The sequence below is a fragment of the Plenodomus lingam genome, assembly GCF_022343315.1.
Source record: "Plenodomus lingam strain CAN1 chromosome Unknown contig_14, whole genome shotgun sequence".
In the NCBI taxonomy this organism is placed as follows: Eukaryota; Fungi; Ascomycota; class Dothideomycetes; order Pleosporales; family Leptosphaeriaceae; genus Plenodomus; species Plenodomus lingam.
In genome coordinates, this window is record NW_027093932.1 from 2,495,498 (window position 1) to 2,516,708 (window position 21,211).

The 21,211-nt window shown below is 48.3% G+C and overlaps 6 protein-coding genes across 6 annotated transcripts; 3 read left to right on the top strand and 3 right to left on the bottom strand.

Moving 5' to 3' along the window:
- Nucleotides 1-4,919: 4,919 nt before the first annotated feature.
- On the bottom strand, nt 4,920-9,721 carry IAQ61_002870 (uncharacterized protein; the record flags this gene model as incomplete). The annotated part of the gene is made up of 7 exons (XM_066095729.1): nt 4,920-7,064; nt 7,112-7,371; nt 7,428-7,642; nt 7,709-8,416; nt 8,491-8,527; nt 8,782-8,819; nt 9,612-9,721. 7 exons carry the CDS (start codon nt 9,719-9,721, stop codon nt 4,920-4,922), a joined length of 3,513 nt encoding a protein of 1,170 aa, XP_065954565.1.
- Nucleotides 9,722-10,235: 514 nt separating this feature from the next.
- Nucleotides 10,236-11,384, top strand: RHO2 (Rho GTPase; the record flags this gene model as incomplete). Its single annotated transcript, XM_003843339.1, has 3 exons — nt 10,236-10,273; nt 10,736-10,814; nt 10,893-11,384. The coding sequence occupies 3 exons, from the start codon at nt 10,236-10,238 to the stop codon at nt 11,382-11,384; spliced, it is 609 nt and encodes a 202-aa protein (XP_003843387.1).
- Nucleotides 11,385-12,422: 1,038 nt separating this feature from the next.
- Nucleotides 12,423-13,355, bottom strand: IAQ61_002872 (uncharacterized protein; the record flags this gene model as incomplete). The annotated part of the gene is made up of 3 exons (XM_066095730.1): nt 13,274-13,355; nt 12,919-13,223; nt 12,423-12,829 (listed from the first exon to the last, which is right to left on the bottom strand). The coding sequence occupies exons 1-3, from the start codon at nt 13,336-13,338 to the stop codon at nt 12,423-12,425; spliced, it is 777 nt and encodes a 258-aa protein (XP_065954566.1). The 5' UTR covers nt 13,339-13,355.
- A 144-nt stretch (nt 13,356-13,499) lies between these two features.
- Nucleotides 13,500-15,884, top strand: IAQ61_002873 (uncharacterized protein; the record flags this gene model as incomplete). The annotated part of the gene is made up of 9 exons (XM_003843336.2): nt 13,500-13,866; nt 13,926-13,969; nt 14,027-14,106; nt 14,542-14,825; nt 14,881-14,924; nt 15,007-15,116; nt 15,264-15,574; nt 15,633-15,676; nt 15,762-15,884. Coding segments are annotated over 9 exons (1,407 nt in total), but the record flags the coding sequence as incomplete, so codon positions are not given.
- Nucleotides 15,885-16,734: 850 nt separating this feature from the next.
- On the bottom strand, nt 16,735-19,130 carry IAQ61_002874 (uncharacterized protein; the record flags this gene model as incomplete). The annotated part of the gene is made up of 3 exons (XM_003843334.2): nt 16,735-17,579; nt 17,630-18,895; nt 18,953-19,130. Coding segments are annotated over 3 exons (2,289 nt in total), but the record flags the coding sequence as incomplete, so codon positions are not given.
- IAQ61_002875 (uncharacterized protein) lies at nt 19,095-20,863 on the top strand (the record flags this gene model as incomplete). Its single annotated transcript, XM_066095731.1, has 6 exons — nt 19,095-19,099; nt 19,361-19,418; nt 19,470-19,498; nt 19,909-19,929; nt 19,980-20,156; nt 20,212-20,863. 6 exons carry the CDS (start codon nt 19,095-19,097, stop codon nt 20,861-20,863), a joined length of 942 nt encoding a protein of 313 aa, XP_065954567.1.
- Between the last annotated feature and the right edge of the window lie 348 nt (nt 20,864-21,211).

A 21,211-nucleotide genomic window follows, 5' to 3' on the forward strand; every position in this document is an offset into this window, starting at 1 on the left:
GTAGCCTATGCTTACTCTATAGCTTATATAATATAAGTTATTTGCAACCTATTATAAATATGTTCCTAACTTGTTATAGCCTAGTTCCTAAACTTAACCTAGCTCTAAACCTATCTCTAACTTAAAGGTTTCTATTCTATTAAAGAAATATATATTAGCTTTATAAATAAAGATAAAATCTTACGTATTATAAAGCGTAAAAAGCTTCTATAGTTCCTATTTAAGAGTAGCCTTAGAGGAGTATACTATAAGTAAAGGATAAAGTATTAGGATCCTAAAACTATATATAGTATAAGAGAATAGGTTTAGAATATATTACTAACACGTTACTATAGGCGTATATATAGTAAATCTTTATATTAAGCTTAGGTAACTTAATTATTTACCTTTTTAAAGAGTAGGTATTAATTCTATTAGATTAAGATATATTCTAGATAGATATATTATATAAGAGGTTATATAGGGTATAGGTAGAGATTCTAATAGTAATCTTCTACTTATAAGAAAAGAAGCGTACATATTAAGAATAGGTTTATAACACGTTTCTAATATATTATAGTTATTATACTTAGCTAAATTATTATAGATAAGGATATAACTAAGATATATTAAGTTACTATTACTAACTTCTTTTAGAAGTGTAAAGCACTTATAAAAAGATAAGTGTTATAGAGGTATATTTACTTATAGGGATTCTATAGGACTACTATTAATATATATAATAAGTAGATAATAGGCAAGTTTTATAGCGCACCACAACCTATTTATAATGTGTTTCTAACTTATTTCTAGGACTTAGGCGCTATCTCTAGTTAATTAATCCCTATAAGCGTAACTAGCGCTAGCAACTTTAATCTTATATAAGATTTTATTAAGTATATCTATAAAGAAGTATTTATAAAGTATATAAAAGAGAGCTAGATAATACTACCTCTTTATATCTAAGTAAATTACTATAGGTATTAATAGTAGAGGAATACTTTTAGCTTACTAACCTCCTCTTATATAAGTAAATATATTCTAAACCTATTCTAAACGTGTTCCTAACTTGTTCTTATATAATTAGAATATAAACCCTCTAAAGATACCTAAAACTAGGTAATCTATAAGAAAAACCTAGTAATTACTACTAGGATTATATAATACTATAATAAAATATTAAAAGAGGTATAGGAAAAACTAGAATCTTATTTAAATATAGCTAAGCAAGCAGGCTAGAAAGGATATAAAACTAGTAAGCATATAAGTATTCTTAAGGCTACTTAGAAGTAAGTTTATAACCTATTCTTAACCTATTAGAATTATTTAAGTAATATTATATAGTGTATACTAGATAGATCTATAGGATATAAAAGAGTTTAAAGCCTAGAGTAAGTTTAGAATATGCTATAACTATAGAACTCCTAATAGGCTTAAGTAAAGGTACCTTAAAAAGCTTTAGAGGGGAGAAAGTAAGTCTTACGCTAGCGTTATACACATTTACTAATTAAAACGTGTTTAGAATATATTTAGAACACATCCTATAATAATAATAATACTCTAGATAATAATAAAGCAAGTCTTGCTATATCTAACTTAACTAGATATATCTTAGTCCTAATAAGAAATAAAAAAGCACGCTTAAAAGCCTAAAGCTAGAGGGCAAGTAGTAGAGTGGTATTAGAAAGAAGTTTACTAGCCCCTTTTCTATCTTCTCTACTACTAGGCTCTTCTCCTTTACTAATAGTAACCTAAAGGTATGCTTTACAAAACATATTTATAATATATTCCTAACTTATTATTAGTCTATAACTATAAACTTTATAATAAAAGGCTCTTCTTAGTAATTAGGCTCTAAAGGAGAGAAAAGAAAAGCTAGAGGTAGATAAGGAAGAACTTATATAGAAAAAGGCACTATTTAAATTATAAAAGGCATAGTTTAAACTTAAGAAAGAGATAGCTACTTTTTATATAAGGTAGGGTTAGTCTATAAATATAGTAACTAGTTCTTAACTAGTTCTTAATATATTCTAGTCTATTATATAAGTATATATAAGTAAATAAATATATATTCTTTCTTCTTCTCTTTCTTCTTCTTTCTTCTTACACTTTATAAGAACTTTTTATATTTAAGAGTTTAATACTATTTTACTATCTATCTTTCCTAATATTATTAAATATAACTAGTTAATATAGTCTATAAAGATCTTTTAAAGTTAGTATATAATAGAATATATTAGGAATATATTATAAACTTATTCTAATACTAAGTAGGATTTATACTAGCGATATATTAAGCTTAAGTTACTTCTATCTAATACTAGGGCATTCTCTCCTATAATATCCTACCTAAATAATAGGTGTATAGTATTTCCTAGCAAGCTTTTCTACTAGGCTATTTAGGCTAGATTAGGGGTATAGGAACTTTATAGAGTATATATATATATAAGTTAGAATATGTTTATAATATATTAATAACTATTTTAGTATTACTTCTCTAATAGAGGTAATCTTATCTACTACCTTAAGAGGTATTATCCTAAGGTTTAAATAGCCCTAGTAAACTATAGTAGAACTATAATACAAGGCATTATAGAAGTAAGGATCTTCTATAAAAGCTTAATAGTAAATACTTAAGAACATGTTCTAAACACGTTAATAATATATTCTTTACTAGTAGAGTAGACTATACTAAGTGCCTCCTCTAAGGTTTAAGAACCCTCTAAGATAGCTAGTCTATAATAAGAAGTAGTAGCTAGAGTAGAGGCTAAAGAGGAAGTAGAGAGTAAAGAAGAGGAGTAAATAGTTGCTCCCCTTTACACTATAAATAATATTTAGTAAAAGTAGTAAAAAGGAGATATAAGTCTAGTCTCTTAAAATATATTTAGAATATATTAATAATATATTATAGCTAGACACCTATAAATACTAGATTCTTCTTTAATCTAAGGGACTACTAGAGCTTTATAATACCTATAAAAGTAAAAAAAAAAAAGTTATATACTATTAAAGGACCCTATAAAAGTAAATAGTACTTTACTTTTAGTAGATAGAAAAAAAAAGAGAAGAGTAGAGAGTTTATTTTAGTAATTACTACTACCCCTTTAGGTTATATACTATTATATATTATTTATTAGAACTTATTCTTAATATATTCTTAATATATTCCTACTTATTACTATTATTATCTCCCTCCCCCTCTCTAGTATCTTCTCTATCCTCCTTATCCTCCCTAGGCTCTATAAAAGTATACTACAAGTAGAACTAGGCAGTATTCTAGCAGGAATTAGTAAGGTCTATACTAGTATTAAAGTAATAGTCTTAAAATATATTAGGAATAGGTTAATAATATATTATAAATAACTTACTATAGCTAGGATAATTATAAGTATAGATAGTATAAAGAACCTAATAACCTTAAATCCTTAGTAGGGTAGATATAGTAATAAAGTTAAGCTATAACAAGTTAGTAACGTGTTTTTAATAGGTTCTTATAGGCTATACCTTATTACTATTATAGCTAGTATAAGTCTTCTTCTAAATTATATTTAGGAGGGTATTAGTATTTATAAGGGGGCCTATAGTAGCTACTAGCTAGGCTTAGAGAACTTTTATAAAATATATTAGTAATAAGTTTTAAATATATTCTAAATAACTTATAGTAAAGAGTATTCTAGTAATTATATATAACCTTTATATAGAAGTCTATATATATTAGTATAATAAGTTAAGAATAGGTTAATAATATATTTACTCTTTGCCTTATAAACCTCTATTATAGAGGGCTAGCTAGTCTTCTTAACCCTACTAACCTTATAGTAGGCTATATTAAGCCTATAATCTTTTTTAGTATAGGTATATAAAGTGCCCCTAGTACCTAGAATAGCCTAAGAATATTAGAACCTATTTAGAACACGTTTAGAACCTATTCTTACTCTATATAAGGTGCCCTTATTATTAATCTTAGTATAGTAGTAGCGCTCTCTACTCTTTATCTTAACTACCCTATTAGGGCTAACTATAGGCTATGCCCTAATATTATCTAGGATATAGCTAAGGGTAAGGTACTATTAATAGTGCTTCTATAACCTATTAAGAATACGTTCTAAATATATTTTAATCTACTTATATAGGATATAAGGGATATATTAGTAATAGGTATAGTAGTAGTAGCTTATAGTATTACTAGTATAGAATATATTTAGAATAGGTTTAGAATATATTGCAAAATCTTATAGTATAATATTTAGTTAACCTTGCTTAGCTAGCTAGTAGAGCTTGGCACGGCCTAACCCTATGCTAAATACAAGTTCACGCAGCGCTAATTCCATGGTTATATGAACTGCGCCCTCGTACGCGGTACCGGTAAGGTATGCAGGAGGTACTAGTGGGGCAAGTGTATATATGAATATCGCTCCGAACACTGCATCTGCATGCACATTGCCCAACAGACACAGATAGTTGGCCGAAGCTGTGTGAGACAGGGTGGCCGCAGGGGGGGGGGGGGGGGGGGAGGGAATTATCCCAAGTCATACAACAGAAATATCACGTCAGACTAGCATATTGCAAATCAGAGAGAGAAAGAGGGAGAGAGCGAGAGAGAGCGAGAGAGAGAGAGAGAGAGAGAAATCAGCCCTCTATCTCTGTCACCCTCAGTATGCACAAATAAAACCCAAGTCACTAAAAACAGTGAAATGTATTTGGCCCAAGCAAAAAAGGGCGAAGTAGAAGACACCATCATCCCCAGGCTACCTGAAGAGTCTAGATCTAGACTTCGGTACAAGTTAATGTACCAAGAGAGGAACTGGTCGGATCTTGCTGCCACACCGTTTCAGAGGCAGGTGGACACTAGAGTGAGAGAGAGAAAGAGGTGGAAAAAAGGCCGAGTAAGCAGAGGAAGAGGTGCGTGGGGAATACCTTGGTGGTGGGTATTAACTCTCTCAAAACCCTTGCGGTCCGAGGCCGGGGAAGCGCGCTCCAAATCCGCCAGCCAACACGCTGTGGCTAGGGATGGGACTACCGATCTCGCCGAGTGAGGGCGGAGGGGCTTGTGAGTCGACGAATTTGATGTAAGACAGACGACCTCCCACCTCCTTGTATTCAAGTGTGCCTCCGCCGTTGGTCGAAGTCGTGTCAATGATGTCGCAGGCTTCTTTGATCTCTTCCAATGACACTGCAGGCTCCATCGGGTTCTTCAGCCCGTCAATGTATTGCTGAACTTCACCAGCCTCCACGTAGCCGTCCTGGGTGGGAGCACGGGTCGAAATGTTTTTGCAGGCCGAGCACACGATGCGACGAAGCCAGACCAGACGTGGCTCATTGGGGCCACGAGGATGGGCCGGTGGAAACGGGTTACTAAAGAGGTTTGACGTTGGCGAGTTGGCCCATGCATGAGCGGCTCCAAAGGATTGCAAAGGTGGCGTGCCCCAGATGTTTCCACTGTTGGGACCTCCAAATGAACCGTATTGCGAGCCAGATAGATCTGCAAAGCCAAAGGGTGCTAGGGGTGGTGCGCCACGGAGACTACCGTGCTGTTGTACACTCGCACGACGGTCCATGGGCTCAGGTATGTCCTCTTCATCGTCCAAGAGAGCCTTGCTGCCTAGATGATTCGCCAGATCGTCCACATCGGAGCCATGGGCGTCATGAGGCTTGACACTAGAAGGCCGCTGGATCGGCGCCGGCCGTTGGATAGGCTGTGCCTGAGGTGCAGCCAGTGGGCTGTCGAGGTTGGCCAGCCTTTCAAAGGACCCCGAGCGCTGTCGAGAGTGACTTGGCATGTTCATCCCGAAAGCTGAAGGCATCTGTCCAGGAACTGGGAATCCCGGTGGGGCCGAGAATCCTGGAGGTCCATCCATGGAATATCCACGGCCCATGGGCATCGTGCCGGGCGCATGCATCCCTGGCGGTGGAAAACCCCGAAAATTCTGAACCCCAGGCTGCGGGAAGAATGGCATGCTCGGCCGTTGACCCATCATGCCGGGCATCATTGGACCCTGGCCAGGAAAGCCGTTGAGTCCAGGAGGCATGCCACCCATGCCCAGACCAGGTGGACCTTGCATGCCTGGTGGTAGTCCCATGGGAGGCAGCGGCGATGTCGGTTGATTATGGTGCGATGGCGCCTGCGGTGGCACGGCTTGCGGTTTCGTCAATATGGACCTGGGCATGATCGGATTGTGTGTCTGGGAACCAGGAGAAGTGGACTTGCTTGTCCCTGAAGCTACCTGCGGAGTCTTGGGAGACGAACCGTGTGAGTCGTGCTGGGAAGTTTGGCGTGGCTTGCTGGGTGTTGGTGCCTTGGGAACTGCAGGCGTGACGTGGGGCGATGGCATACCCGTAGATGAATTCTGCTTGAGGAGTTGAGGCGGAGGTAAAGCGACTGCAATCGGCTGCGATGCTTTCCTCCCAGCGACTGCGTTGTGAGCGGCTGCAGCGGCCGCCTGTTCTTCCTTTCGAATTCGCTCTCTGTCCGCTTTCGCTTTGGCGTCTGGATCCTTGCGCATGTTTTCCTCGTGAGCCTTCTTTTCGCGAGCTTCCTTCTCCTTTGATTCTCGCTCTTCTCGCTCCTTGCGCTTGGCCTCCTCCTTGAGCTTCTTCTCCTGCGCCTTTTGCTCGCGTGCTTTCCGCTCGGCCTCCTGCTGTCGATCGCGTTCCTCTTGTTGACGCTTCAGGCGCTCTGCTTCTTTCCGCTGCTTCTCCTCTTCTTGGGCCTTTCGCTCCGCCTCCTTCTTCTTCCGCTGTTCTTCGCGCTTCCGACGTTGCTCCTCCAGCCGCTTCTCTTCGGCCGCCTTCAGCTCGGCCTCCTTTGCGGCGAGTTCAGCGTCTTTGCGTGCCTTCTCTTCAGCCTTCTGCTGCTTTTGCTTGTCCTTCTTCTCTTTCCGTTTCTGCGCTTCCTTGGCCTTCTTTGCTTCCTTCTGATCCTTTCGAATATCCTCCTCGGCCAATTCTTCGAGCAGCCGTTGCTGCCTCTCCGCAGCGACTTTCTCTCGATAGGCCTGGAGTACGCGTTGTTCGAACATGCGGGCGGCAAAGATTTGAAACATACGCCTCCCTTCCTCCATCCGCTGCTCCTCGGTCATCGCGTCCTACTCCTGATTAGTGCCGGACGTGGGTCGCTGTAAACGATACGCACATCCTCATCCTCGTCATCCTCTTCATAGTCGTCGTCCTCGTAGCCCTCCTCCTCGTCTCCCTCGTCGTCAAAGTCCTCTTCGTCTGGCGGCGGTGGAGCTTCGTGATTGTGACCACTGTGTGCACGGTACATGCTCGGATGGGCCTGATACGAAGCCTCTTCTTCCCTTTGCATCCTACGCTCGGCAAGCTGCTCCATCATCTCTATGAATTTCTTGCCGTCATTCTTCAGCAGGTCGTCTGCCACGGTCAAGATGCCACCTAAAGTTGGTTGAATCAGCATGCTCTCAGCCCAACGGTCGATCAAGCCTACCTACCTTTGACTTGCAGACTACTACCAAACTGGAGAAAGTCGGATGCCTCGGGCGGCGGTAGACTGCGTTCTTCCGAGCTGTAGTCGCCTTCTGACGAGATGTCGCTGTTGGAATAGTCTTCCTCCTCCTCGTTGTCAGAGTACTCGTCCTCGTCTTCGTCGTCTTCGTAGTGCGCTGGGGGTGGGTGGGTGTTCATTAGCGGGCGTGGATGGGGAGCACTGGACGCATAGCCATAATTAGCCTGTGGCAAGAAAGTAGCGACGTCTTGTTGGTGATGTGCGTACTGCTCGAGTTCCTCGTAATATGCATCATAGAGCACCTCCAGCTCCTCCTCGATGGCGGTGCGCTTCCTCCCACACACGGTGCAGCTGCACGAATGCTTCTGCTGCTCCTTCATCTTGCGCAAGACGGCCTCCTTTTCAATCTTGACCAGCGACTTGCGCTCGTCTTCGCCGAGAGACAGCCAGAACTCGCGTATGCGCTCGCGCTCCTCCTGGGTCGACGTGTTCCATATGCGGTCTTTTTTGGAGCTAGAGCGCATGACGGTGTGGTTGGGCGCAGGGCTGTGGCGCGGTGCAGCGTGTTGGGGGTAGGTGAGGGGAGAGGGGGCCGAGGGCACGCGCTTCTTTTTGCGCGACTTCTTCGTGCTAGTGGTTGGCATTGGCGCGTGGTTGTAGCCCGGTTGGTAGCTGCCGTTTGTGGTGGTGGGGGTGGTGGTATAGGTGTGTTCGTAGTGATCCACGTCGTCGTCCGAGTAGAATTCAGCGTCGTCGTAGGGCGGGTCGTCGAGCTCGGCATCGGCGTACTGTTGGGCGACGGCGGCGGAGGATGCCAGGGCGGGCGGTATGCTTAGCACGCCGTTGTTTGCACTCGCAGTTGCACTTGCACTCGCACTCGCACTCGCAGGCGCAGAGGCAGACGCGGGCGCATCTTGGGCAGCCTTCTTTGCCGCCTCCTTCTCCCGCCGCTTCTGCTTTTTGCGGTTGACGGCGCTGGTGGCCGAATCATGTACTGCCGTGCCGTTGGACGGCATTGTGGGCGGGGCGGGCGCTCTGGTAGTTTGAACCATGGCAGCACGCGGTGGGTGGTGGGCGAGGGTGCTGCTGCAGCTGATGTCAGAGTATGGCCGGGCAGTCAGTGGGAGAGGAGCAAGCAGGGCCGGATGTCGTGTCCAAAGCCAGTCCGGGGTGGGTGGGTAGCTCGCAAGAGCACGTCTGCTCTGAGTCTAGGTATGACTATGGGTCGGGGGGGGGTCTGGAAACTTGGGTGCTTAGGCTTGGGGGAAGGGGAGGGGACGGGGGGGGGGGGAGGGGGGAGGGGGGACTGGACGGGACTGGAGGGGCGCTGGGCCACGCACTCTGAGGGCGGTTATGGGGTGCAGTCTCCGCCTGACCGCTGTAAAGACGGGTGCTGTTACGGGATGTGAACTTGGGCAGGCGGACGGGCGGGGGGCGACGGCGGCGGCGGCGGCGGCAGCGGCAGCGTGGTTGTCGTCGTCGTCGTCGTCGTCGTTGTGGTGGTGGTGGTGGTGGTGTGGCTGTGGGGGTTGGGGTCCCTTTGCGTAGTTGGTGGGCGTGCGGGCGGGCAGTTCTCGTGTCCTTTGGTGGCCGTGACTGTCGGCCGCTGTTGCAGACGGAGCACCGATGTTGCGAATAGCAGCTGCCGCTAGAGGGCGACGGCCTTGGCGCCTTTCGTCGGCGCAGGCTTTGTCTTCTGGAACGGTTGGAAGGCAGCTGGGCTGGAAGGGTGAGGCTCAGGCCCATAAGGTAGAGGCAGAGAGGCATGGTACAGTACATACAGTACAGTACAGTACAGTACAGTACAGTCGCCAGTGCGAATGTGTGTGGAGTGGCAGTGCAGCCCCCAGCCTGTTCAAAGCCCAGTCCAGCCCGCCAGACACATACTCTAGTTGGCAATCTTTCTTTCTCTTTATCGTACACACATACACAGACAATATACACATACTGTTACTCTACACGAACGAGCCACTGGTGCCAGCTAGAGCACCCACCATCACCACCACCACCCAACTTCTCCCTCGCCCTCGCCCTCTTCCTCTCCCCCCCGCCTCCTCCCCCCCCGACACACTACTACGCACGCACATTACCTACCCCCTCCCCTCCCATCCCATCCCATCCCATCATCCCATTGCACACCACACTATCAACGCATCCCCATCCCACCCACCGCCCGCCGCCGCCTCCTCCGCCGCCGCCGTCCTCCACGCCAGTCCAGCCGCTTGCCCCAGCTCGTGCATCCTGGTCGTCTCCGCCGCTCTGATCAGTGGGCCCCCCCATTATTAAAGGCCCTCGTCTGCCTCTCACCACCACCACCGCCTTCTTGTTACTTTCTCTCACCCAACAACCACCACCACTACCACCACCACTACCACTACCACTACCACCCTCTCCGCCACTACCTCGCCTATAGCCCCTCGCTACCTCCCCAAAAAGGCTGCACCTCCTCCCTCGTCGCTCTCGCTCGTAGTCTGTCGCTTCAATCTCTGTGCACCCTTCGCCCTCACCATCACGACATTGTCTCACATCCAACGGGTGCTGGTTCGAGAACAACGCCAATCAGTCTCCGTCGCCATCTGTTGAGACGGTACCACAGACGCACTGCGCTCCACCCAGTCGCTACACCATCACTCGCCGACCCCAAGCTACTTGGCTGTATCCTCCACCAGTTCGAGTGCACTGAATCGCACTGGCATCTGCAGGCGTCACCCCCATTCGCTTCACCCGCAGCTGACACCTGCTCGCATTTCCATTCCACCCGCCTGACAGCTGCACCCATTTTACCACATCTACCATGGCCCAGCAAAATAACGGCGAGCCTGTGATGCGCAGGTAGGCTCCTTTTCTCCTTTCTCCTCGACCATCGCATCCTTGTCTCCCCAAAACTACCTTGGTCCTGTCCATTTTCTTTCGAATTTTTATGCACATGGCCGCTTTTCCTTGATCCATGGTCACCCCATCCCTACCAATCCGGCCCTTTGGGCAATCCCTCGCGAACCTTCCAGGTTCTCAGGTACGGCCTGCATCAATATTCGGAGCTGTCGAACCCTGGCCTTTGCGCCATAGCTCGCGTTGGCGCACCCGATCGGAGACACCTTGTTCTAAAAATAGTTCATCCGACAGCCTCCCATGTCCACTTTTTATCGACTTGCGCATACTTCTTGCTCTGTTTGGCCGATTATACTTTCCTATGCTATTTTCGCTTCGCATCCAATTGTGCTAGCCGCATTCCTACACTGTCTGCCGAAGGAGGGTCACAGTTACAGTTACAGCATGCTAACCTCTGACCATTAGGAAGCTAGTCATCATCGGCGATGGAGCTTGTGGCAAGACGAGTCTGCTCAGTGTATTCACACTCGGTTACTTTCCAACGGTAAGCAGCCAGACAGTCATGCTACGCCCCGCCACGAGCTGGCGTCCCATAAATGTAACATGCTAATGCACCGCACAGCGCTACGTCCCAACTGTATTTGAAAACTATGTGACCGACTGCAGAGTAGACGGCAAGTCCGTCCAACTCGCACTATGGGATACCGCAGGGCAGGAAGACTACGAGCGCCTACGGCCCCTGGCTTACAGCAAGGCCCATGTCATCCTCATCGGTTTCTCTGTTGACTCGCCCGACTCCCTCGATAACGTCAAGCACAAGTGGGCCGAAGAAGCCCGTGACCGCTGTCCCACGGTCCCCATCATCCTCGTCGGCCTGAAAAAGGACTTGCGCGAAGACCCTCTGGCACAAGAAGAGATGCGTAAAAAGTCTCTCCGCTTCACCACCGCCAAGCAGGGAAGCGATATGAAGGAGATGATTGGCGCGCGCAAATACCTCGAGTGTAGTTCCCTGACTGGCGATGGCGTAGACGACGTTTTCGAAGCCGCAACCCGTGCTGCCCTCCTCAGTGTCGACAAAAAGGAAAGTGGGCCTAGCTGTTGCATTGTCTTGTAATCCTGAGAGCCTTTTTCTTAGGGGGGGGCCGTATTTTCTTCCCTAAAACGTCACCACCATCTTCTATCTACTAGTACTACTGACTACTACTACCATTACTGCATTGGGCCGGCGTAAACCGTTTGTTTTGACTCCAAGCGGGAGCAAAATCAACCTGGATCTATTTTATAGTACCGTTCCTTTGTTGTTTCCAAGCAGCTCATTGGTTTGGAGGCGTTTTATTCCTTCCTCGGAGCGCTTTGTCGCATTCTTTCCGAGGAAGGTTTTTCTTATTTCTGATTCTGGGGTTTTTTTCCTTTTCTTTTTGGTATTCTTGGCAAAAAGGAAAAGATCGAGAGGGGAGACCGGATCGGGTACTTTGGCTACCTTGCCTAGTAGGACAGGCCCGCGTGGGCAGGGAAAAGAAGGAGGAGCAGGATGCAGGGTCTCTTTGAAACTTTGAATCCTGAGACTTTTCGAGGCAGCTCGACAGACTTTTTTGGGCGGGGCGGAGGTTGGAGGGACCTGGTGGAGGGAATGGGGCTCAGGTTGGCTGTTGTCTTTGCGCGCTTCTTCTTGTTCTGGGTGGAGCGCGGGGTTCTTTTTGGCTGTGCATATTGTTTGGTGGGGTGCGGTATCGATCTAGCGCTGGCATGGGATGGGGTGTGTTTGAGTGAGTGGGTGAGGGAGTGTGAGAGTGGGTGAGAGTGAGAGAGAGAGAAGGAGAAAGGCATTGAGGAGAAGGGGATGAAAGATTGAGTTTGGAATTAGTTGGGCGGATTGCATGCTCTGCTATGCTCTGCTCTGTGACGTGGAGTCGAGTCGAGTCGAATAATAGTATTACATGTTGTCGATGTGTGCGCAAACTCTATTTGATTTTTTTTGGATGTTTTTGAGCATCAGGCTGTTTCTGGGTGGATGATGATGCGAGTATTTTGTTTGTCTACAACGAACCAATTATTCCCATTCTCGACTCTTGATGTCTTCCATTTCACCCCCTCCTCCCCGACACGCACAACATCCTTCCCCAATAAAATCAAACATCCCCCCCCCCACCCCTCAATTCCTCGTCCACGCATGATTCCACCCCTCTCTGGGCGGAAAATCCGTCTGCACCCTCCCATACTCAACCGGCACACTCCCCCACACCCCCCTCTTCAACATCGCACTACGATACAGTCTCCCAACCTCCCTACCCCTTGGCCCCAAACGACTGGGATCAGGGCCCTGCCCGCCCGCCTCTTCCTCGCTCACGCGGTTGCCGTGGTTGTCCAGCAGGCGCAGGTGCTCGCATGCCGCGCGCATGCTCATGTATTGGCGCTCGAGTTCGCGTTCCTCAGCCCAACGACGCTTGCGCAGGAAGAGGAGCCAGGCACGGTGGATGGTCCAGTGGCGGAGGTGGCGGTTGCGGGAGAAGTGGAGGGGGCGCGGGGTGAGGGGGTGGGAGAGGTGGTAGCGTATTGCCGCTGGGGTGGTGCGTCAGTATATTTGTTTGGAGAGGGCGGGGTTTTTGTTGGATATCTTTTTCAGGGGGGATGAGGGGGGATAAACATACTTATTCTTGGGTCTGTGCCGCCGCCGCTGCCTTTTTTGGTGCGTTTTTGTAGGCGTGTGGTCGAGGAGAAGGATTGTGGGTGGGTGGGTGTGGATGTTGGGTTAAGGCATTGTGGTTGTGGGCGGATGGCGGTTGTTTGAGGTCGTGGGAGGGGTGATTTGAAGGGGCGGAAGATGGGGCGGAAGGTGGAGAGATTCATTTTGGTGGGTGGTGGGTAGTCGTTGCGGCACCGAGGTGTGAAGATGAAGATGGGATTTGGTGTTTCTGGAATTTCGGGCTGGCGGTCCCGGTTTGCCAAGACGGCGCTAGGAGGGTGGATTGGGACGACATGTCTTTGGCGATGGGGGAGGATTACCTGGATCTTGTGAAATTATTTGGGATTACAGTTGTTGAAGTGAAGTACGGGATAGTTCTTTGCATGGCAGCGGATGGACATGCTACTTAGGGTGTCTGAGCTCTTTTGTTTGCGCAATGGCTGTGCGTTGAAGTGCCTGGACTTTAGCCAGTATCGCCTATCTACTGTGTAATTCCTACCGTATATCATGATTTCAAGTCGGAATGGCCTCTGGTGAGAGAGACAGAAAATGGAAGGAGCAATATTTGTTGTGGGTCGTGCGCAACGATATATTGCTCGCCTTCCTCAACCTTTCCTTCTCCACTGCCAACGCAATCGCCCACCTCCACTGTCAATCGACAACATGAACCTCTTCAAGTACATCGTGTCACTCTTCGTCTTGTTCGCGGCTGTCACTTCCGCAAAGGGTGATAAACCCTGTTTCAACCAGTGTAACAACCCAGGTGAACTTTTCTGCGACTACGATGAGCAAACCAACATCCATTACCTCATGAAGTGCGGCAACAATGGCTGCATCCGGCAGGAAAAGGAGTGCAAGAGTGAAGAAAAGATGTGCATCGCATCGCCGACCCCTCACTGCACTTCGAACTCCCGTAAGTGGTTCTTCTCATTCCCCAAGATACTCATTCAGCTGATCACATTCTCAACACAGAAGCCTGCGCTGGCTGTGACGAGTACTTCACCCACTGCAAGAGTGTAAGTCGCATCAACAACCCTACTACAGTGCAAGGGTCATACGCTCACACAAATTAGGATTACTGGGCTGCTTGTCCCAAGGGCTCAGACTGCGAGAAGGTTTGCATTCGAAAGACTTGTGAGATGGACGGTGGAAAGTGTAGGAAGGATTGTGGCATGCTCATTTGCAAGACTTGAGAAGACATATAACTATCAGAGTGCATCAGTATATACTCGGATAATGAGATTGGACTAGGAAGGAGCCACTGTCTCTTTGCCGCACGTGCGCTTTGCAACGCAGTGAGCGGGGACCGCTACACATAACGTATAAATTACCTCCACCATTCTCTCACATCCTTCTCTCACACCTCTCTCACACCTCTCTCACACCTCTCTCACACCTCTCTCACACCTCTCTCACACCTCTCTCACACCTCTCTCACACCTCTCTCACACCTCTCTCACACCTCTCTCACACCTCTCTCACACCTCTCTCACACCTCTCTCACATACTTCTCTCATACCTCGCTCGCATACGCTTCTCGCACACGCTTCTCACCCACTTCACTCTCTTCAACCCTTCTGTCACCCAGCAAAGGATCTCCACGTTCAAAGACCCTCGTCAACATGTTGCTGTTCAACTACATCTCCGCCTTTCTGGCCTTCTTCATCATGGCCATCCCAGTCTGCGCCAAGAAAGGATCCTGCGACAAGTGCAGCCACGAGGGCGAGGTCAAGTGTGGACGCTTCTCAATTGGCAGTGGCGAGAGGGGTACTCAAGTCTGTCACAACGGCTGCTGGACCTTAAACAGCCTCCTCTGCAAATACAACGAAGTCTGTCGCGATCGGCCAAGCCTTCACTGCATTGCCAAAGCTGGTAAGTAGTCACACGTATGGTGATGGTTCTGTAATTATTACTAAAGCATTTGCAGAGGCTTGCGCTGGATGTCACGAGTTCTTCGAACATTGCACCGAAGTGAGTCAACACGAGAGCAAGGCAAAGCATGCTGTTGAAGCGATAGCTGCCTTTGTGTACTCTCAGAACTGACTATCTCTAGGACTTCTGGAGCATTTGCGACATGGACTGCCAGGTTGCCTGCGCTCGGAAGACCTGTGCGTTTGATAGTGGCAGGTGCGACTTTGACTGTAAGATGGATATCTGCACTATGTGAATGAGGAATTACTCAGCTCAGCATGAGCTCTCTCAATCCCGCCTGGGCCAACAGTTTTGGGATTGGGCAGGGAAGGTGCAAACGCTTTAGCGTATTGGAGGGTCGTTATATAATTGATCATCCACGCCCCCTCTCACTTCGAGAGTCCAATTCAACAATTGCACTACTCACTCATTGCACCCACAAACAATTTCAACCACCTGCATTGACATCGCCATGAATCTGCTCAACTTCATCTTCGCCTTGCTGGCTCTCGTCTCCGTCTTCGTCACCGTCAACGCCAAGAAACCTGACTGCGACAAGTGTAGTCCCGTAGGCGCCATTCGATGTGTCCCTCTACGCAGTGCCTACCATATGTACTGCGGCGACAACAACTGCTGGCATTTCGATATATTCGGTTGTCCTCAAGGCCACCACTGCCTCGACGATCCCCAACGCTGCGTCCTGACGAGCGGTACGTTGCTCCGTACCCATCAAGCATGCTTCAACATACTAATCATTCCTACTTATAGAGGCCTGCCGCGGTTGCGACGACTTCTACGACGCCTGCTCTAGTGTAAGTAACGTGTACAGCCCAAACCGGGCTTCGTACGAGCTCCAAGGCTGGTGGAAGCGAGCATGATTACTGACAGCCGTGTTAGAACAACAACAACGACTGTGATCACAAGTGCAAGGAAGACTGCGAGCGCAGGATGTGCGCGCTCGACGGAGGCAGGTGCAAGCACCAGTGTCTGCACCAGACCTGCAAGAAGTGGGCCATGTAGGTTCTGCTTCGATTCCAGGCACGCTGTCTATACTGTGGATCGAGGCATGCGGATCATTGGGACAGTAAATGTTCCACTTCTGCATGATGGCGTATTTCACGGGGGAGACAAGGGCAACAGCATGTCGGATGCACGTCTACAAAGGAAGAGTCGACTTATTTAGTCTAGGTCGAGGTTATAAAATTGAGTGATGCTGTCGAGACAAGTGCCTTTTCTTCAAAACATTAAAACACAACGTCTCTTGCCGTTTTGACAACCTACGTGGCTATAATTTCGGCGCAGGAAATCCACGGACCCGATTTTTACTACACTCGGAGTCGTATACTACAATCAGCTCAATAGCGATATGTCCTCAGATCAACTGATTAAAAAAAATACAGGATGAAGCATTGTCCATATTTCTATAGCTTCGTGACTCTAAAATTGTATCATTGCCCCTCGACGAGAACACACTCGGTCGGGGGCTCCCCAAGCTCCCATCCATTGTGCTCTATTGACGAAAAACATGCAATCCTTACAACCGTGCATTCCTCCCACCCAAAAGTAGAATCTCAAAGAACCGTCGGGCCCAAGGAACGAGGCCAGAACAACCGTTGCCCAGCCCATACGTGAAGAATGACTCAGTTAACCATCAAACCAGTGTTCACATGTACAGATAAAAGCCCCCCCCCCATTACAAACCCTAGACCTCCACCAAACTGAGCCTAACCCCCTTCATCTCAATAAAGCAATATAAACATAATCCAAAAAAAAAATTCCCTCACACACCAAGCCCGCATAACTCGACACGAACCCCTCGCAGCGCCCCCACAACACCATCGATCCACCACGAACCAGCAACCCCACCCCTTCAAGCCGCAGGATCCAAAAACCCCTCAAGAGTCTCATAATTCAACGGCCTAAACAACTCATTACTCAGATCCGCGCCCGAGCTCCCAAGCAAGCCCTCAAAGTTTTCAAACGCGGCGTCAAAATTCAGCCAGTCGGGCGACTGCTCCGCAAAGCCATAGACGGCAGGCGGAATCGGGGCGCGGTCGGCGCGCTCGCTGCTGGTTGGGTGTTGGCCTGGTGTGGAGGTCGAGGTTGGAGGTGCGGATGAGATGGGGTTGAGGAGGCTGGGCAATGGGGTGTGGGATTGGTGTGGGTGTTGGAGACGGGGATCGATGGCTGTGTCTGTATTTTGGGACCAGTGTGGTTGTGGGACGTAGTGGGATTGGGATAAAGGATGACCTTCATGTGTGTTTTGCGGTGTTGGAGGCTCTGTTTTTGGTTCGGGGCGACGGGGTTCGGCGGGCGCGGGGACGGGCGTGTTGGCGGCGTTGGTGGTGCGGCCGGCGGCGTTGCTGAGGACTGCGCGGCCTAGATCTGCGGTCGTGCCTGCTGACCACCATGCGTTTCGTAGGCGGTCGAGGAGGCGGACACATTGCTTTAATTCTTCGGTCGCGCGATTGACGTGCACTTTTAGGCGTCGTGATCGGAAGTGGCGGTAGACTACGCTGAGGGCTACGCCCAGTGCGTATGGCACGATAGGGAGTGGTGGTAGTAGTTCTGGGGACTCGGCGTTGAGCAGATGAATGACTCTGGTCGCTGAAAGACTTTGGCGGACGTAAGATGGTGTTGATTTGACAGGAGCGTTGATTGAGAGGGACTTGTGCGAAGCCATACACATGGTATGGTGGAACAGCGACAGTAGACCTAGAGGAAATATTAGTCTACGACATTCCTTAACAAAAGAAAGTACTCACTCATTATGGGACCATCGAGCTTATCCTCTCCATCACCAACCATTTCCTCGAAGCCTAAAAAGTCGTCTCCCTCCCAGCCAGTCTCTTCTGCTGCTCTCCCAGGTCGATAGTAGTCAATGACCTTGTCCAACATTTCTGAGATCTGGAGCCAGATTCCAAATGGACTTGACCGCTTCTCAGGATCTGTCGGTAGTTGTCTCAAGCTGTTGTCGCGATCATGCATGAGCAAAGGCCGACCATACATGCATGCATTGATTTTGTCCAAACTCCAAAGACACCAAAACACATCCTCGAGATTTCCTTGTGATTCCGAGCTCTGGTTTTTCCATTGATGGCCGAATTGCAATCCAAATGTATGGGCGTGGTGGATGGCCTGCGCAAGATGCATCGAAGCTTGCTCAGCGCCATCTGGCCCTTCACAATGTAGCGATATAAGCGCCAGAACTTGTATCAATACAACACGATTCTTCTCTAGTTTTGCTTCAATACCCACAATGACAGCATTGTACAGCTTCTGAGAAAATGTCCTCGGACTAAGTGCCATATCCTCTCCGAGATAGAGGTGTTTTGCCGCATGGGCATGCTTTGACGCTACGATGCAAATTGCTTGCATTAGCATTCGTGATTCCCGGCCGTGATTGTATTGCTCGTAGAAGAGTTCCTTGTCGACTAACGGAAGAAGTGGGTGCACATAGGCAAAGTAGATGTCAAGGAGAGCATCCTGATTCCGTCTTGAGGGCAGAACATCATACCCTACTGCATCTAAGTACTGTTGAAGGGCTCTGGAGATCTGCGCTTCCTGGGTAGTATGCGGACCTGTCTCATTAATGCGCGATGAAGTTGAACCCCCGTTTGTCGACGCTGGTCTTGGATCTCTTTCGTCTATCCAGTGGCCAATGGAAGGATTACTGGGTGATCCAGCCGGCTTTCCACGTTCGCCATGGACCTGCTCTCGCAGAACGGCTTCTGGGTTGAGGTAGCCCAGAAAGTTGGGCGGAGTTTGGGTGTGTGGATCCTCTACCGGACTATGTGGTGGAGGCATAATGGAATTGGCATTTCCATGAGCAATGGCCTCTCCACGAGGACCTTTTGCATCGTGTGCATGGTAGTGTCCATTTGCAGCATGGAAATCGGAGCTTCTGGGAGCGCCTGGGTGTCCACTTTGGGAAGAGCTTCCGTCTTCTACATGCTGAGCTTCTTCATCGTCAAAAGTATGGCTGCAGCGCTTTCTCCGCTTTTTACATGATTCACACGCGCGATGAACTCCTGCTGTATTGTTAGCTGCGTGTTGTAGTCGTGCGCATTGACGTCGTCCCCACGTACGCTTGCGCTTGCGAAAGAACTCGTTGTTCGCGGCGAACGTGATCATGGTCGACATGTTGGCTAATGCTTTATCAACACGCTTGCGTTCGCAGTTGCGCGACTGCCCGTGTCCTTGGTGCTTTACAGAGAAACGTGGTCCTCCATGAGGTGAGCGAAGAGCCTGTGCCTCGGACCGTGACCTTGAATTACCACGTGATCCTGACATCCCGCCTCCGCATCTTTCTCCGCGCGCTAGGTAAGCTAGGTAGGTACAATACCGGTAACTAACTTCCAGTGGACAACTATCCGTGTCTCCGCATCTCCACATGCCGCTCGACCAGGGCAGAAATACGGAGCTTCTCTGATTCATGTAGCCGGAGCTACTATCTCACTTTTCGACGAGCAACTGTCCTAGCTATTGGCAACAAGCATCTTTGACATTGTAAGGGTCACGGCCGGTTCAGGAGCGAGTTGGAGTAAGGGTATAGTAAGTTGGTGTAAGTACAGAATTCACATGGCCTATGCTGATAGATTCCAGATAAGGGTGAATGAGGTCCTCTTGGTACGGTACCTCGTGAACGATTGTTTAGATTGTTTGCTGGGTATCCAACAAGTTACCTAAGGTAGGTTTAGGAACAATGAAGACAATTGTTATAACGAGTACCATGGAACGCACGCAATCTTCGCCGTGGTAATGATACTCAACCAACACATTGTCCACTGGTACATTGACAACATATTCCACAATCTCTGATACGAGCTTTGACTTGCCTGCAGCGGCCAGTCTACCACAGAGAGTCTGTTATTGCAATTAACCTTTCAAAGAACTGCAGAGACCCCAGGTCCCGCCTAGGAGATTGTATAAAACAACAGTGTCGAATAACTCAAAAAAAATAATCAAAAGAAGAGTACAGCTGGCGCGGAACTGCACATTTGTAAGAAAGCAGAGTCCGAATTCTCTACTTGGCGAATTGTAGTTCCTTTCTGATCTCTGTTCGGTAACCTTCCTTCGTCGAAAAGTGCAGTCGTATCGAACTCACGTTCACAGTCACCACAAAAGCTCGTTTGCCATGAACAGCAAACGCAACATAGGCCTTTCCAACCGAACACTCATTCTCTCAGCCCTGCACCACTGCGACACCGAGCTTCGAAGGACACATCACCACCAATCTCTGCATGACATGGGTGCAGCTTCAAGCCATCAGATGGAGGATACGCTCAGGCTGTACGCCGTCCCTGGCTCCGACGAACTCGAGATGAAGGTACTGACATGACCGCAGTTTAGACGGTCCAGCCATGACCGTAAAGGTAGTTTCAGCCGCGGGCTGTGCCAGAACTTGGACCATCCCTCATGCACTTCTGATGCATCACTCTGGATTCTTCAAGCGCGTCAAGAGGTTCAGAGAGGGTACAGAGCTGAAGGTCGAACTAGTAGACACTGAGCCACACATCTTCCAGCTCTTCATCCAATTCCTGTACTATGGCAAGTACGACGACAAGGACGACCTCGCCAACCATGAAAAAATCCGAGACAGTGCGAAAGCGTGGGTCCTAGGCGACTACCTTGATGCGCCTACTTTCAAAGCGCTTGCCATACGTGGACTATGTGATGTGTATCTCCCAGAATGCAAGAGGCCATATCCAAGATCAGGTTTTGGGCCAGAGACGATTGACTTTTGTTGTGATCATTCGACGCCCGACAGTTCACTATACCGGTTGTACTTGACTATTGCTGGGATGTTCTGGACACACAGGAAGATTGTCCACATTACTAAGGAGAATGAGTACGCCTGGACCGCTGTTTGGGACACACATCCTCATTTCCGCAACGAACTCTTTGGAAGGTTGTCGTCGGATACGGGAAAGAAATTGGAGTGGGAAATCCCTGAGATGCGGGCTTGGGCGCTAGAAATGGAATCAGCAAAGAAATGAAACGGGACTTCTCCTCTAGCGGTCAGAAGGACAAAGGTAGAGAGACTTTATGGTTTTTCACTATCATGTGAACAGCCCAAGAATATCTGGAGCTGCGGGGATGGCCAAACAGCATGGTAACAGAGAAGATCAAATACCAGCTGCAACTTGCAGATCTTTATCTACTTCTTCCTTTAAACCTCACATACCTGACCCCAAAAAAGTGCACTCCTCGATCCCCACATCCAAATCAAGCCCTGACCATCGATCCCCCCAAACTCACAGCCGCAGCATTTCCTACCCCCATCTCGCTTGCCCTGACGTAGCCCCCAACAACACACATCACCAATCACCCATCCTCCCGCCCGC